We start from the raw sequence: 14,262 nt of genomic DNA, 5'->3' as shown, positions 1-14,262 counted from the left end.
CAATGACTTTTTGTCTAAATATGAACTCAAAATATTGTTTACACTTTATGATCCTTTGTGAGAGTTGCATGGAAATGCTAAAAGTAAAAATGAGTACTTTTATAGATCATGTCTAATGATTAAAAATTTTAATATTTTCAAAAGATGATGGCATTTATCTTGACAAAATATTTTGCTAGAAGTATGTAGACATCATTTATCTGTCTAAGCATTTAAGGTATTAGTCCCTCAAATGTGTTGCATCCAAATCAATGGCAGGATATTTGCTTCAAACCAGAATTGCAAAACCCAAAATGAGTATTATGCAGAAATGCGACACTGTGGTAGTAAGCAAGTAATGGATATAATGCATAAACAGAATACACATTGATTTCAAGATCACATTGCTCAGATCTCAACAAAGACTGTAGAATAGTTTACAGAAACTATTCTTCTGATTGGATTTTCAGTCAATATATGAGGTATCTTCTTCTGAACAGTTTAAGGTGATACTAAATGCTTCCATTACTTTATGGGAATATCAATAGCATGTGATATATTATTACATAGAAAGAACGACACAGTAGAAATATAAAGTAGTATTATACTAATTAGCACACATATTAGATCCTAACGCCACTACCACCTTAAAACTAAGTAAGTTTTTCCTCTGTTAGTTGCATATTCGAGATGCATCCAAGGAAATATTTTGCAGAGAATTCTGTCAGCAAGTTTCCAATAACCTACCCTCCATTTCTTCCAAAACATGATTGGGCCGATAATCATTCCAAGTCCAAAAACAAATCCCAATTCTACACTTAAAAAGTTCCATTCTATTGAACAAACTATGCTTTCACATGTTGGTTGTGGATGCAAGTCCTTCCTCTCACCATCTTGCTTTTCAATCAACGGAGGGCCATATAGTTCATCATTTCCTTCAAAGGAAGAAGCTGGAAATGATTGAAGTTGAGTACCTGTTGGGATCTTTCCCACCAAATGATTCAAGGAAATGTTCAAATCAGAAAGGAAAGACAAACTTGCTAGTTGCGCAGGAATTTCACCATCCAAGGAGTTATTTGAGAAGTCCAATGACTCTAACTGTTTCATATTCCCTATTGAAGATGGGATCTCACCTGTAAGACCATTGTTTGAAAAATTCAAAGTATAAAGTTCTTTGAAATCCATCAACGACAGAGGTATTGGTCCTTCAAAAAAATTGGATGAGAAATCAATGACTTTGTAAAATTTTCGAATTTTTACCAACTCCAGCTTTTGGCCTTTACATGTAACTGTAATACTAAAACTATAATATGATTTTATGTACAACCACGGCACAAAGATGAAGTTTGATGCATCATCATCATCATCATGCATCATTCTTTCCCATGTTTTGAAATACTTTTCAGCTAGTTTTCCATTGAAATTGTTGAAAGCAATGTCCATAATCTGAATCATTTTCCAAGGCTTATTTTCTACAGATTGGGAATATTCTATAGAACCATGGAATTTGTTGTCCCGCAAAACCAAGACACTAAGTGTTGGTATGCTATTTAAGAAGCAAGGAAAAAAGTCAATAATTTGATTTGATCCTGTGAGATATTGGATCGAACTCTAGTATTGTCGAAGGGTAGCTTCTTGGTTCGACAGTTCGACAGAGTTAAGCATGAAGTCGAAGGATTGTTCACATGCTGGTGTCGAAGTGTGTATGCTGTAGTCGAAGATGGGTCTAGCATGCAGATGTCGAAGATGCTAGGGTTGTTAGCATGTTAAATTAGGTTTTAGTGTTTAAACCCTAATTTGTTAAGTTAGCTTGTTTATTAAGTTGGCTTGTGTAATGGGCCTTGCTGAAAAAGCCCATTAGTTAGTATGTTAGGTTTTATTATAAATAGCATACTAGTCTCTCATCATTGCTAAGCTGCAAATCCTAATTTAGGGTGAGAGAGGTTATTTGTTATTCTTGTAAACTTGTAATCTTGTTTTAAGAGAAAGTAAAAGAATAACGGTTATAACCAATTATTGTGTTCTTCTTCTCCCCTATAATTCCCTATTATACTTTGTTATTGGTATCGTTTTTCACAACAAATTGGTGCGGTGAGCGTGGAGAAGATGCCTTCAACAAAGTATGAGATTGAAAAGTTCACCGGAGTGAATGATTTCGGTCTGTGGCGCTTGAAGATGAAAGCCCTACTGGTTCAACAGGGTTGTTTGGAAGCGTTGAAGGGAGAGGCAGCCATGAATGCAGAATTGACGGCAGCGGAGAAGACAAATATGATCGAGAAAGCACACAGCGCAATTTTGTTGAGCCTTGGTGATAAGGTTCTCCGGCAGGTATCAAAGGAGACGACGGCATCAGGGTTATGGGTGAAACTTGAAAGTTTGTATATGACCAAATCGCTGGTAAATCGACTCTACCTGAAGCAAGCTTTGTATTCATTCAAGATGATTGAAGACAAAGTATTGGCTGAGCAGTTGGATATGTTCAACAAGCTGATTCTTGATCTTGAAAATATTGATGTGAAGATCGATGATGAAGATCAAGCGCTGTTACTATTGTGTTCTTTGCCTCGATCACATGCTCACTTCAAAGAAACTCTCTTGTATGGAAGGGAGTCCCTGACGTTTGAAGAAGTTCAATCAGCCTTGTACTCTAAGGACTTGAATGAACGAAAGGAGCATAAACCTTCGACTGTTGGCGAAGGTTTGGCCGTTAAAGGAAAACTCTTACGAAAGGATGGTAAGTTCGACAAGAAGAAAGGCAAAAGCCAGTCGAAGACTTACAGTGGCGAAGCATCTGGCATTCGATGCTACCATTGTAAGAAGGAGGGTCACACAAGAAAGGTGTGCCCTGAACGCTTGAAATATCATGGAGGTAAGGATAATGGCAACGCTGCCATTGTTCAAGATGATTTCGAATCATCTGATGTTCTTGTGGTTTCAAGCAGTGACTCTAAGAAGGAGTGGATTATGGATTCAGGTTGCACTTGGCACATGACTCCAAACAAAGACTTGTTCGAGGAATTATGTGATCAAGATGGTGGATCAGTATTGCTGGGAAACAACAAGGCTTGCAAGATTGCAGGTGTTGGATCTGTGAGATTCAAGCTCCATGATGAGTCAATAAGGTTGTTGACTGAAGTCAGGTATGTTCCTGATTTGAAGAGAAATCTGCTTTCTCTTGGTGAATTCGACAAGAAAGGATATGTTTTCCAAGGAGAGAAAAGTATCCTAAGAGTCATGAAGGGTTCGAAGGAAGTCTTGAGAGGCGTGAAGAAACAAGGCTTGTATACCCTTGAGGCTGAAGTTGTAAGTGGTTCGACAAATGTTGCATCCACGAAACCTTTGTCGAAAACAGAAATCTGGCACATGAGATTGGGCCATGTCAGTGAAAGGGGTCTGGTCGAATTAGGGAAACAAAATCTGCTTGGTGGAGACAAAGTCTAAAAGCTGAAGTTTTGTGAACCCTGTGTACTTGGAAAATCTTGCAGAGTGAAGTTCAACAAAGGCAAACAAAGAACACATGGATCCCTTGATTACATCCATGCTGATCTTTGGGGGCCTGCAAGGTGTCCATCACATTCAGGAGCAAGGTATTTTCTATCCATAGTAGATGATTATTCCAGAAAATTATGGGTATTCATCCAGAAGACTAAGGATGAAACTTTTGAGAATTTCAAAAGTTGGAAGACTCTGGTTGAAAATCAGACTGGCAGAAAGGTCAAGAGGTTGAGAACCGACAATGGCCTTGAATTTTGCAATGAGGCATTCGACAGTTTTTGTGCTGCCTCTGGTATTGCAAGGCATAGAACTACTGCAGGTACTCCACAGCAAAATGGTTTGGCTGAAAGGTTTAATCGAACTATTTTGGAGAGAGTCAAATGCATGTTGACTAGTGCGGGGTTAACAAAGGTGTTCTGGGCTGAGGCTGTTTCGACAGCAACATATCTGATAAACAGATGTCCTTCGACAGCGTTAGATATGAAGACACCTGAAGAAGTTTGGTCGGGACATCCACCAGATCTCGACAAACTGAGAGTATTTGGCTGCGTAGCCTATGCTCACATTAGGCAAGACAAGGTCGAACCTAGAGCTCTGAAATGCATGTTCATGGGATACCCTGAAGGAGTCAAAGCTTATAGGCTATGGTGCCTAGAGCCAGGTCACAGGAGGTGTATCACCAGTCGAGATGTAGTTTTCAATGAAGCTGAAATGGCTTTTAAGAAAACTGATGATGTTGGTCGAAGTACAGAAACATCTGACGAAGAGCTGGAACAGGTAGAAATTCCTGTTGAGGTGGAGCATGTTGATGCTGAATTGCATATCCCAGATGAAGTCGAAGAAGAAGCAGAAGATGCTGAAGTTGAGGAAACTGACGATGACTACCTATTGTCGAGAGATAGGTCGAGAAGAGTCATCAAGCCACCTCAGAGACTTGGATATGCAGATCTTATAGCTTATGCCTTAATCTCTGCAAGTGAGGTTCTAGACGAAGAACCTAGAGACTATAAGGAAGTTATGAGGAGTCGAAATAAGACTGAATGGCTGAAGGCCATGGATGATGAGATGAAATCTCTTCATGATAATCATACTTGGGAACTGATCAAGAAACCTGTTGGGGCAAGGTTAGTTAGCTGTAAATGGATTTTCAAAGTTAAGGAAGGAATTGAAGGAGTGACGTCGAAAAGATACAAGGCAAGGTTAGTTGCAAGGGGTTTCACTCAGAAAGAAGGTGTCGACTTCAATGATGTGTTTTCTCCTGTTGTGAAGCATAGGTCCATTCGAATGTTGCTTGCCATGGTGGCACAGTTCGATCTTGAACTGGAACAGATGGATGTGAAGACTGCGTTCTTGTATGGTGATTTAGATGAAACGATCCTGATGAGGCAACCTGAAGGGTATGTCGAAAAGGGGAAAGAAGATTATGTGTGCAAGTTAAAGAGATCTTTGTATGGGCTGAAACAATCTCCTCGACAGTGGAATAGGAGATTCGACAAGTTCATGGCACGCATAAGTTTCATTAGAAGTCAGTTCGACCACTGCGTTTACTTCAGATTTCGACCTGGTAATTCATTTGTTATTTTGTTGCTTTATGTGGATGATATTCTCATAGCAAGCAACAATGTTGAAGATGTGACGAGGGTGAAGGCTGAACTCAATAAGGAGTTCGATATGAAGGATCTGGGAGCTGCTTCCAGGATTCTTGGAATTGACATTCGAAGAGATAGAAAGAAGTCGAAGTTATGCCTATCTCAAGAGGCATATCTACGGAAGATTCTTGAAAAGTTTGGTATGTCAAATTCGAAGCCAGTTGTGACTCCAACAAACCCTCAATTCAAGCTGAGTATTGATCAGTGTCCCAGTACTGATGTCGAAAGAGCCTATATGAATAGCATCCCATATGCTAATATAGTCGGTTCTTTGATGTATGCTATGGTCTGTACTAGACCCGACATAGCATACGCAGTAAGTCTTGTAAGCAGGTACATGGCGAATCCTGGAAAGGCTCACTGGCAAGCATTGAAGTGGATTTTAAGGTACATAAATGGATCTCTGAACAGAGTTCTAATTTATGGTGGAGCCTTGGGTGAAGATAGTAAAGCAGTAATAGAAGGATATGTCGACTCTGATTATGCAGGTTGTATGGATTCCAGAAAATCTATTTCTGGATATGTTTTCACTATGTTTGGCACTGCAATTAGTTGGAAAGCAACACTTCAGAAGGTTGTTGCTCTATCAACCACTGAAGCGGAGTATATTGCCCTAACTGAAGCTGTGAAAGAAGCATTGTGGCTTGAAGGTTTTGCAAAGGAGCTAAAACTTCAAGGTCGAGGTATCACTGTTAAATGTGATAGTCAAAGTGCAATACACCTGTCGAAGAATTCAGCCTATCATGAGCGAACTAAGCACATTGATGTGAGGCTGCATTTCGTCAGAGGAGTAATCGAGCGTGGAGAAGTCCAAGTGCTGAAGGTTTCGACTGAAGACAATGCTGCTGATATGATCACCAAGACATTGCCGAGTTGCAAGTTTTTCCACTGTATGCAGTTGATAAAGCTGCATGAAGAAAGCTAGTTTGTTCCTTGACGTTGTAGAGTTAGGTCCAAGGTGGAGATTTGTGAGATATTGGATCGAACTCTAGTATTGTCGAAGGGTAGCTTCTTGGTTCGACAGTTCGACAGAGTTAAGCATGAAGTCGAAGGATTGTTCACATGCTGGTGTCGAAGTGTGTATGCTGTAGTCGAAGATGGGTCTAGCATGCAGATGTCGAAGATGCTAGGGTTGTTAGCATGTTAAATTAGGTTTTAGTGTTTAAACCCTAATTTGTTAAGTTAGCTTGTTTATTAAGTTGGCTTGTGTAATGGGCCTTGCTGAAAAAGCCCATTAGTTAGTATGTTAGGTTTTATTATAAATAGCATACTAGTCTCTCATCATTGCTAAGCTGCAAATCCTAATTTAGGGTGAGAGAGGTTATTTGTTATTCTTGTAAACTTGTAATCTTGTTTTAAGAGAAAGTAAAAGAATAACGGTTATAACCAATTATTGTGTTCTTCTTCTCCCCTATAATTCCCTATTATACTTTGTTATTGGTATCGTTTTTCACAACAGATCCAATGTCCAATACTTCTAATGATGAGCAGCGGGATAGAGACCTAGGAATTGGCCCATGCAATTGATTTCCATGGAAGTTCAATCTAGTTATAGCACAAGAATTTGGAAATATATCTGGTATGGGGCCAGTGAGAACGTTATTCCTCATACTTAATGCCTTTAGGAAATTCATTGTGATTAAACATGGAGGAATTGTTCCAAAAAAGTTGTTGAAGGAAATATCAAGAAATTGAAGTTGTGAAGCATTGCATAAGTAATCAGGGATGCGCCCATGTATATTATTGTTAGAAAAAGATAGAAATCCCATAGATGATATGCTACTAACAATATATTGTGGGACAACTGAAAAATTATTGTTTGAGTAGTCCAAATATAAAGGATGTTTAGGAAAAGAAGGTATTGTCCCCTGCAGTTTGTTGTTATGAAGGTCAAGAATTTTCAAGACGGAAGTAAGATTTTGCAGCGATCCATCAAAACTAGAGAGAAAATTGTGAGAAATATTAAGTGATATAAGATCTTGTAATTTCCATATCCAATTTGGTATTTTTCCTTGAATTTGATTATTTGAAAGGTCTAGGGAGAACATTGTTGATTGATTTATTAAGAAACTAGGGAATAATTTCAAGTTGCAAGATGCCAAACTTAAATATCTAAATTTGGGAATTAAAGACAAATCAACATCTGCAACATTTACATCGATTGATATGTTATTGTAAGAAAGGTCTAGTGTGGTTAAATTTTTAAGCTTCAAAAACTTATCCAGCTCTAGTGACCCATTCAACCTGTTAAAGGAAAGATCAATCAACTCTAATGACGGGAGTGTAAAAAGGGATGAAGGAAATTCGCCACTTAAATTATTATGAGAAAGGCCTAGGGAGGTAAGGTGTGTGAGGTTTGACAATGAGTTGAGAAATAAACCATGGAGATCGTAGTTGAATGATAAGTCAATAATAGAAAGTGTTTCAATTTGAAAGATTTTTTGTGGAAATGTACCGATCAATCCACAACTTGAAAGACTGAGGGTTGTCAGATTTTTAAAATTAGCAAATGTTTCTGGAACAGAGGATGAAAAATTGTTCCAATCAAGAACAATGATAGATAGGTTCACTAGTTTTGTGAGGGAAGAATCAAGGGGTCCTGATAGACCACAGTAAGACATACTCAACTCTTGTATGTCACGCAACGACAACAATGCATTTCCCCATTCCTTTCCCATAGATGATATATTTATACCATCTAGATACAGCTGTTTAAGACTGGTCAGATTTTGGAGAAATGTTGGTAGATTCCGGTTGTAAATTGTCGACGCTTGTTCTTTTGAATAGCTATCATAAGAAGAGAGATCAAGAGAAACTAACCTTGTAAGCTTTGAAATCTCCATAGGAATGGGAGAATTGAAATTGTTATAAGACAAATTCAGTTTTTGGAGATATTGGAGACTAAAAAGACTACCGACATTATCAAATCCACCAGAGATTGATTCATAACTCAAATCAAGGCCAATAACATGTCCCTCATTGTTACAGGTTACACCACTCCAATTACAACATGCAGTGTTTTCATTCCACAATTTTAGTTTGGTGGAACTTTGAGAATCAAATGTGAGATTGTTTTTGAATTGGAGTAACAATGATTGTTGATCTTGGAGACATTTGGCAGAGACAACAAGAGTATGATATATGAAGAAGTAGCACAAAAGGAATGAAAGTAATGTAGTTTTCATTGTTATTTTTACTTGCTCTTAGTTATGTGAGAATTGATGGTCATATAGATGTTGTTGGATGCTGCAAAAGCATGAAGAGAAATTTCGTGGAAAAAGAGCATTATGTAACACGTTTTAGTTTTATAGTATTTGATTTTATGATACAACTCATAAAGACAAATAATGATAAAAATTGTATTGTGTAAAGGGCCCTAAAAATTGAAGTGTTATAACTTAGACAAGTAATGTTGATTTCAAATGTAATGATTATAACAAATTATTTTCTCGTTAATGATTATAGCAAGATACGTACAGAACTCTCAAGGAAGACTTGGAAATCTATAAGTAATAATTCTAATGGAATTTTGCAAGAGTATTTCTAACACAATGTAGGGTCATTTTGTGAGATTGAAAATTATGCAACTATAAAGTCAAGCTATAATTAAATGATTCAATGTTTTGTTCTCAAAATTGCTTTCTTCCTATTTATAAATGACAACCGTTTCATTTGGGGTAGAAGATAGGATTTTATGGTCCGAAAATAATCATTGGAGCATATTTTTCTAAGTTAATGATTTGAAATTATTATGTTTAGTTTATGCATAATACGGGGGAGAAAGATTTGCAATATGATTTATAAATAGAGAGATTTGCAAGAGTAACAAAGGGAGAGCTTTAGAATGGCTTGAGGCGCTCCAACCATATTAGTGGAACTAGAGAAGTTGTGTCAAATAAGATTTTATTTTGAGAACCACTTTTTAGACCACATGTCTGGCATAATCGACTTTGAACAAGGAGACATCAAATCTCTATATGAACCATGAGAAAGATAAAAGTAAATAATTAAATGTTGTCCTCCGTATAACCTTGATGACTTTACACTAACCTTGATTTAATCCCACTAGTGCTTCAATACTCTAGTAAAAATTCTCATTTTAGCCCAGTGCAAAGCGAAAAGAATCATTATTTTCCTCCAACCTGTTTACACTGAGACTCCATAAAAGTCTGACAAAAGAAATGACCACCTCCACACCAAAATTTTGATATTCCAAACCAAATCACCAAAACTCCAATCCTCCTCCCGAAAACAAATTTCATTCCTAACCAACCAAATAGACCAAGTCTTTGCTAGCCATATCACATCTAACTTCTTCACATCCACCTTTTTAGATTTACCAAACGAGTGTCAATCCACAACGCCATCTCCCTTCAAATATTCTTTACCCAAAGGAAAACAAAAAAAGAATGATCCCGATTTTCCGAAACAATTCCATAAAAAAAGAACACTTTAAATGATCAATAGGAAAAGAAATACCTCTATACACCAAAAAATCTTTAGTTGGAAGCCTATTTGTGAGAAGCCTCCACCCAAACGCCTTAATTTTGGATATGCGCATTCGAAGACACCTTTTTTCTAAAAAAAATGGTGATTTTGGATCGGCATATCTGAAGACACCTTATTTTAAAAAAGAGAAGTTTCTTTGGATGTGCATATCTGAAATGATGTCTGAAATATAATACATAACAACAAAGCAACAAAGAATCAATTTACTATAAATAATCAAAATTACATAGATAGTTCAGCAGAAATTTAAAGTTATATATTGTTAAACACAGTTAGTTGAGGACGGCACAACATTTTTATAACGTCTTCTTCTGATATTTGAAATTTCGCACCCAACTCGATCGGACCCTTCGAAGAATATCGTTGAAAAGTTGTCCACATAACCTTTAAATCGTCGCCGTTCTTGAGCTCAAATTGGGTGAAGTTGACGCTTCCTTCGGCGTCAAGTGAAGGTGAACGGTACTGAAGCTTGACCACCTTCCGATTTTCTGGATATTGCAAGAGAGAGTTCAGCGTCGGAATCAACTCCGCAAACGGCGTGTCGCGCGAGAATCTAAATTGAAGCGGCATCGCGTAACCACTACTGAAGTAGACAAAAGCAAGGTGAGGGTAGGTTTGAGTCATTTTTTATTGTGGCTGGAGATGTTGATGAAAATACATTATTTATAGACTTTTTTGGAGTAATATGGACCCAAAAAATCTTATCTTGCTATCAGTGGAAGTTTCAGATATGCATATTCGAAATAAGCCCTGAAGCTTAAAAAAATTTCGGATATGCAGAAACAGAATTGCACCAGTCTATTTTGTGCAGATTCAACATCAAACCAATTGAAATGACTAAACCAGTATGAATAAACGTTGACTACATTAAATATAGATATATTATATATGTATTGAATCATATTGGTTTTACATTCGTCACGACAATACATAGATGAAAATGAAGGCGGGTTTGGAGAGGGTTTTGGTTTTGTGTGGAAGAAAATGAATGAAATAGTGAAGGAGGAAAAAATATATATGCATATCCGAAAAAATACCTAACATTTTAAATCCAACATTTAAATGAAAAAAGTTCAAAGAAGGGTGATTTCGGATATGCATATCCGAAATAATTGAAAATGTGATATAGGTGTCTTTGGAGATGCATATCCGAAGGGTTGTTTTGGGGTTTTCAGGGGTGTTTTTCATCTTATATGGGTGTACAAAGAATTTCTCGGAATTTAATGAATTAGGCCCAAGTCTATATGTCCATTATGATTAATAGTGTTGAGTCAATATCTTTTAGAAGGATCTAGAATGTGAGTAATTGGTGTATGTCAATGATATAAATAGGTGATTGGTGAATGTATTTATCATGAATGAAAATGAATAGAAAAATTATTTTTAGAGTAGTTTAGATTTTTTTAGTGTAATTTCTCTTTGTTTCTCTTAACACCAAAAGCATGTTCATAACACATAACCTGATGGCTTTCTGAAATGAGATTTGTCAACAGGTTTTTGGTTCAACTATACTTAGGGGTGTTCAAAACCAAATCAAACCAATAGAAAACTGTAAACCAAACCAAACCAAATCGAAACCGCAAAAAACCGCATTTGGTTCGGATTAGTTTGGGTAATCTTTTAACAAAACCGCACGGTTCGGTTCGGTTTGCGGTTTGTATTTTGTAAACCGAACCAAACCGAATCAAACCGCATTATGTTACAACCTAACTTTTACTTAACTCACATCCTACCCAAACTTAAACCTATTATACCTTAACATTATGATCACGAACAATTTTATCATCCTTAGATATATAATTTAAGTCCCGATCTTCTCAAATCTCTAATAACATTATCGCACCTTCTTTGCCACATACATCTTCCCTCTTCTTCTATAATATCTACTCTCTTATATTCTTTCTTTTTCATCTTCTCATTTTTATGTAAATGTTTCGTATTTCAGTTTCTCTTTTATAACACATCTTCGTCTCTAATCTCTCTACTTTTTTTCTCTTTTTCACCTTCACTAATCTCTCGTCTCTTCTATTTTTTTGTTTCATTATAATATTTTTTATATTGTTTTATGCTATTATTTTATGTTTAACATTCCACTTTTGTCTAATTTAATGTTTACATATTAAATAGAAAATTGTTGTCAAAATATGACGAGTTTTATTGTTATTTGATAGTGTATGAATGTCTTAAATACAAAATTATATTGTCATCTATATATGTATGTATGACTTAATAAAATATTTGTAAAAAACCGAACCAACCGAACCGAACCAAACCGCATTAGTTTGGTTTGGTTTGGTTCGGATTTTTTTTAAAACCAAACCAAACCGAACCAAACCAAATCGCACGATTTTTTCTCTTGCGGTTCAGATGATTTTTTTTGTCAAAACTGCCCAAACTGCACTGCGAACACCCCTAACTACACTGACCCTCTTTCTGTGGAGTGTGTTTACCTGCTAAGATCTCAAGTAGTGATGACTTTTCAGCTCCACTTGGTTCAACAATTGCTAGAATTTCTCATGATTTTGCTTAAAGCCTTACTCCACTGCAAATTTTTTTCACCTCTTCTTCCTTCTTCCTCAACTTCTTTTTCTTGACCGTTAGTATTAAAAGGTTTTAAAAGGTGTTATGTTTTTGTTTGTGTGGATCTTGTAGTTTATGCCAATGGCTTCAACCTCACAACCTTGCATCTTCATTTATTTCATAGGTTGTTATTTTTTTGTTTTAACTTTCTTTTTCTTTCTCGCTGATTATTCTGCTCTCTTTTAGTTATCAAACCCATTATTTCCGAAAAGCCTTTAGTCACATAATTCTCTATGAAATTTCGGAAATACATTTTCGAAGACATTGCGGAGATACATTTCCAAAATAAATTTAGTAACATAGTTGGTGCGTACTCAAAAACGGATGAATTGTATATGCATGAGTGCGTGCAGAAATGCATTTTCGGAATCTGATAGACATTTTTGAATTTTCATAGTGTTTTTCTGATAGAGATGAGTAATTTGAGTCATCTTTGAATCTCTGATTCAGTATTGAAGATGATCTTGAATAAGCTTTTGGTATAGAGTTTGTTATCCAAAAGTTACATATGATACAACAGATCCAGACTATATACAAAGTAATGCAGGGCCAAGGTATGGGCTAACCGTACTAACTAATGGGCCTGAACTAGACGCACAAGTATAAGAAGCCCATACACCTATAATACTCTAATACCCCCCCTCAAGCTGAAAGGTGGTGATCAACATGAGCTACTTTCAGTTTGCTTCGCAGGTCTTGAAAGGCAGAGTAGTGCCCAGGGGCTTGGTGAGAGTGTCGGCAATTTGCGTAGCTGCGGGAACGTGTTGAATCTTCATATTTCCTGCAACAATTCTTTCACGAACGAAAGTGAATATCAAGTTCAATATGTTTCGTGCGAGCATGCAGCACTGGATTATGAGATAGCATCACTGCACTGAGATTATCACATAGGAGCATAGGTGTGTGAAAAGGAATCCGAAGTTCTGTTAGGAGGGATTCAAGCCATAGCAGTTCTGATGTAGTATGAGCTAATGCTCTGTATTCAGCCTCTGTGCTTGATCTAGCAACTAGGGACTGCTTTTTGGAACTCTAGGCCACAAGGTTAGGACCAACATAGATACAGGAGCCAGACGTAGATCGTCGATCATCCGGATCACTAGCCCAGTCCGAATCACTATAAGCTTGCAGAGAAAACTTGGAAGGTGAGGCAGATGGAGAGAGTAGAAGACCATACCTGGAGGTGCCACTAAGATAACGAAGGAGGCGTTTTACAGCAGACCAATGAGTCTCAAGAGGACATGCCATAAATTGACACGCCTTGTTCACACTATAAGCAATATCAGGCCGTGTTAATGTCACATATTGTAAAGCTCCAACAACTGACCGATAGAGGTGAGGATCATTCATGAGATTACTACCGTGTCTGCTTAGTTTACAGGTGCTGAGCATAGGTGTAGGAACACCATTTGCTGCAGTCATGTTTGCTTTTGCTAGAAGATCCTGAATGTACTTGGACTGAGATAACAACATTGCACCATCTTTACAAAAGGATACCTCAATTCCCAGAAAATAGCTGGGTGAGCCAAGTTTCTTCAAGGCAAAATTAGAGTGCAGCTTATTGATCAGATCACGAATTAAGGACGAGCTAGAGCCTGTAATCAGAATGTCATCAACATAGACAAGTGCTTACATAGTTATGCCTTGTTTGCAGTAGACAAAAAGAGAATTATCACATTTAGAGGTAGTGAAACCAAAATGAAGAAGTGCTTGTGTTAGCTTTTCATACCAAGCACGCGGTGCTTGTTTGAGACCATATAATGCCTTATTCAATTTGCAAACAAGCTGCTTATCAGAACTGACAAAACCTGGAGGTTGAACCATATAGACTTCATCCTGTAAATTGCCATTCAAGAAGGCATTATTGATGTCAATTTGTTGAATGTCCCATTTATAGGTGACAGCCAGTGTTAAGATAACTCTGATGGTGGTAGGTTTGACCACAGGGGAAAAGGTCTCAGTGTAATCAAACCCTTGTTCCTGGTGAAACCCTTTGGCTACCAGCCTAGCCTTATATTTTTGAAGAGAGCCATCAGCATTTTTCTTCAGTTTA

The 14,262-nt window shown here is 37.1% G+C and overlaps 1 protein-coding gene across 1 annotated transcript; it reads right to left on the bottom strand.

The window, feature by feature from the left end:
• Nucleotides 1-486: 486 nt before the first annotated feature.
• On the bottom strand, nucleotides 487-8,382 carry LOC131601350 (receptor-like protein 7). Its single transcript, XM_058873132.1, has 2 exons — nucleotides 6,581-8,382; nucleotides 487-1,590 (listed from the first exon to the last, which is right to left on the bottom strand). The coding sequence occupies exons 1-2, from the start codon at nucleotides 8,306-8,308 to the stop codon at nucleotides 619-621; spliced, it is 2,700 nt and encodes an 899-aa protein (XP_058729115.1). The 5' UTR covers nucleotides 8,309-8,382; the 3' UTR covers nucleotides 487-618.
• Nucleotides 8,383-14,262: the final 5,880 nt, after the last annotated feature.

The sequence above is a fragment of the Vicia villosa genome, linkage group LG5 (genome assembly GCF_029867415.1).
Source record: "Vicia villosa cultivar HV-30 ecotype Madison, WI linkage group LG5, Vvil1.0, whole genome shotgun sequence".
Taxonomy (NCBI): Eukaryota; Viridiplantae; Streptophyta; class Magnoliopsida; order Fabales; family Fabaceae; genus Vicia; species Vicia villosa.
The sequence above is the reverse complement of the archived record's forward strand: the minus strand, read 5'-3'. Positions and strand labels throughout refer to the sequence as shown.

Excerpts from the sequence above, each read along its gene's own strand:
- LOC131601350 (XM_058873132.1), bottom strand. The coding sequence starts at position 8,308 with ATGAAAACTACATTACTTTCATTCCTTTTGTGCTACTTCTTCATATAT. Across the intron at positions 1,591-6,580 it reads AAGTATTGGACATTGGATCT|AGTTCGATCCAATATCTCAC; the intron begins GTTGTGAAAAAC and ends CGACAATACTAG.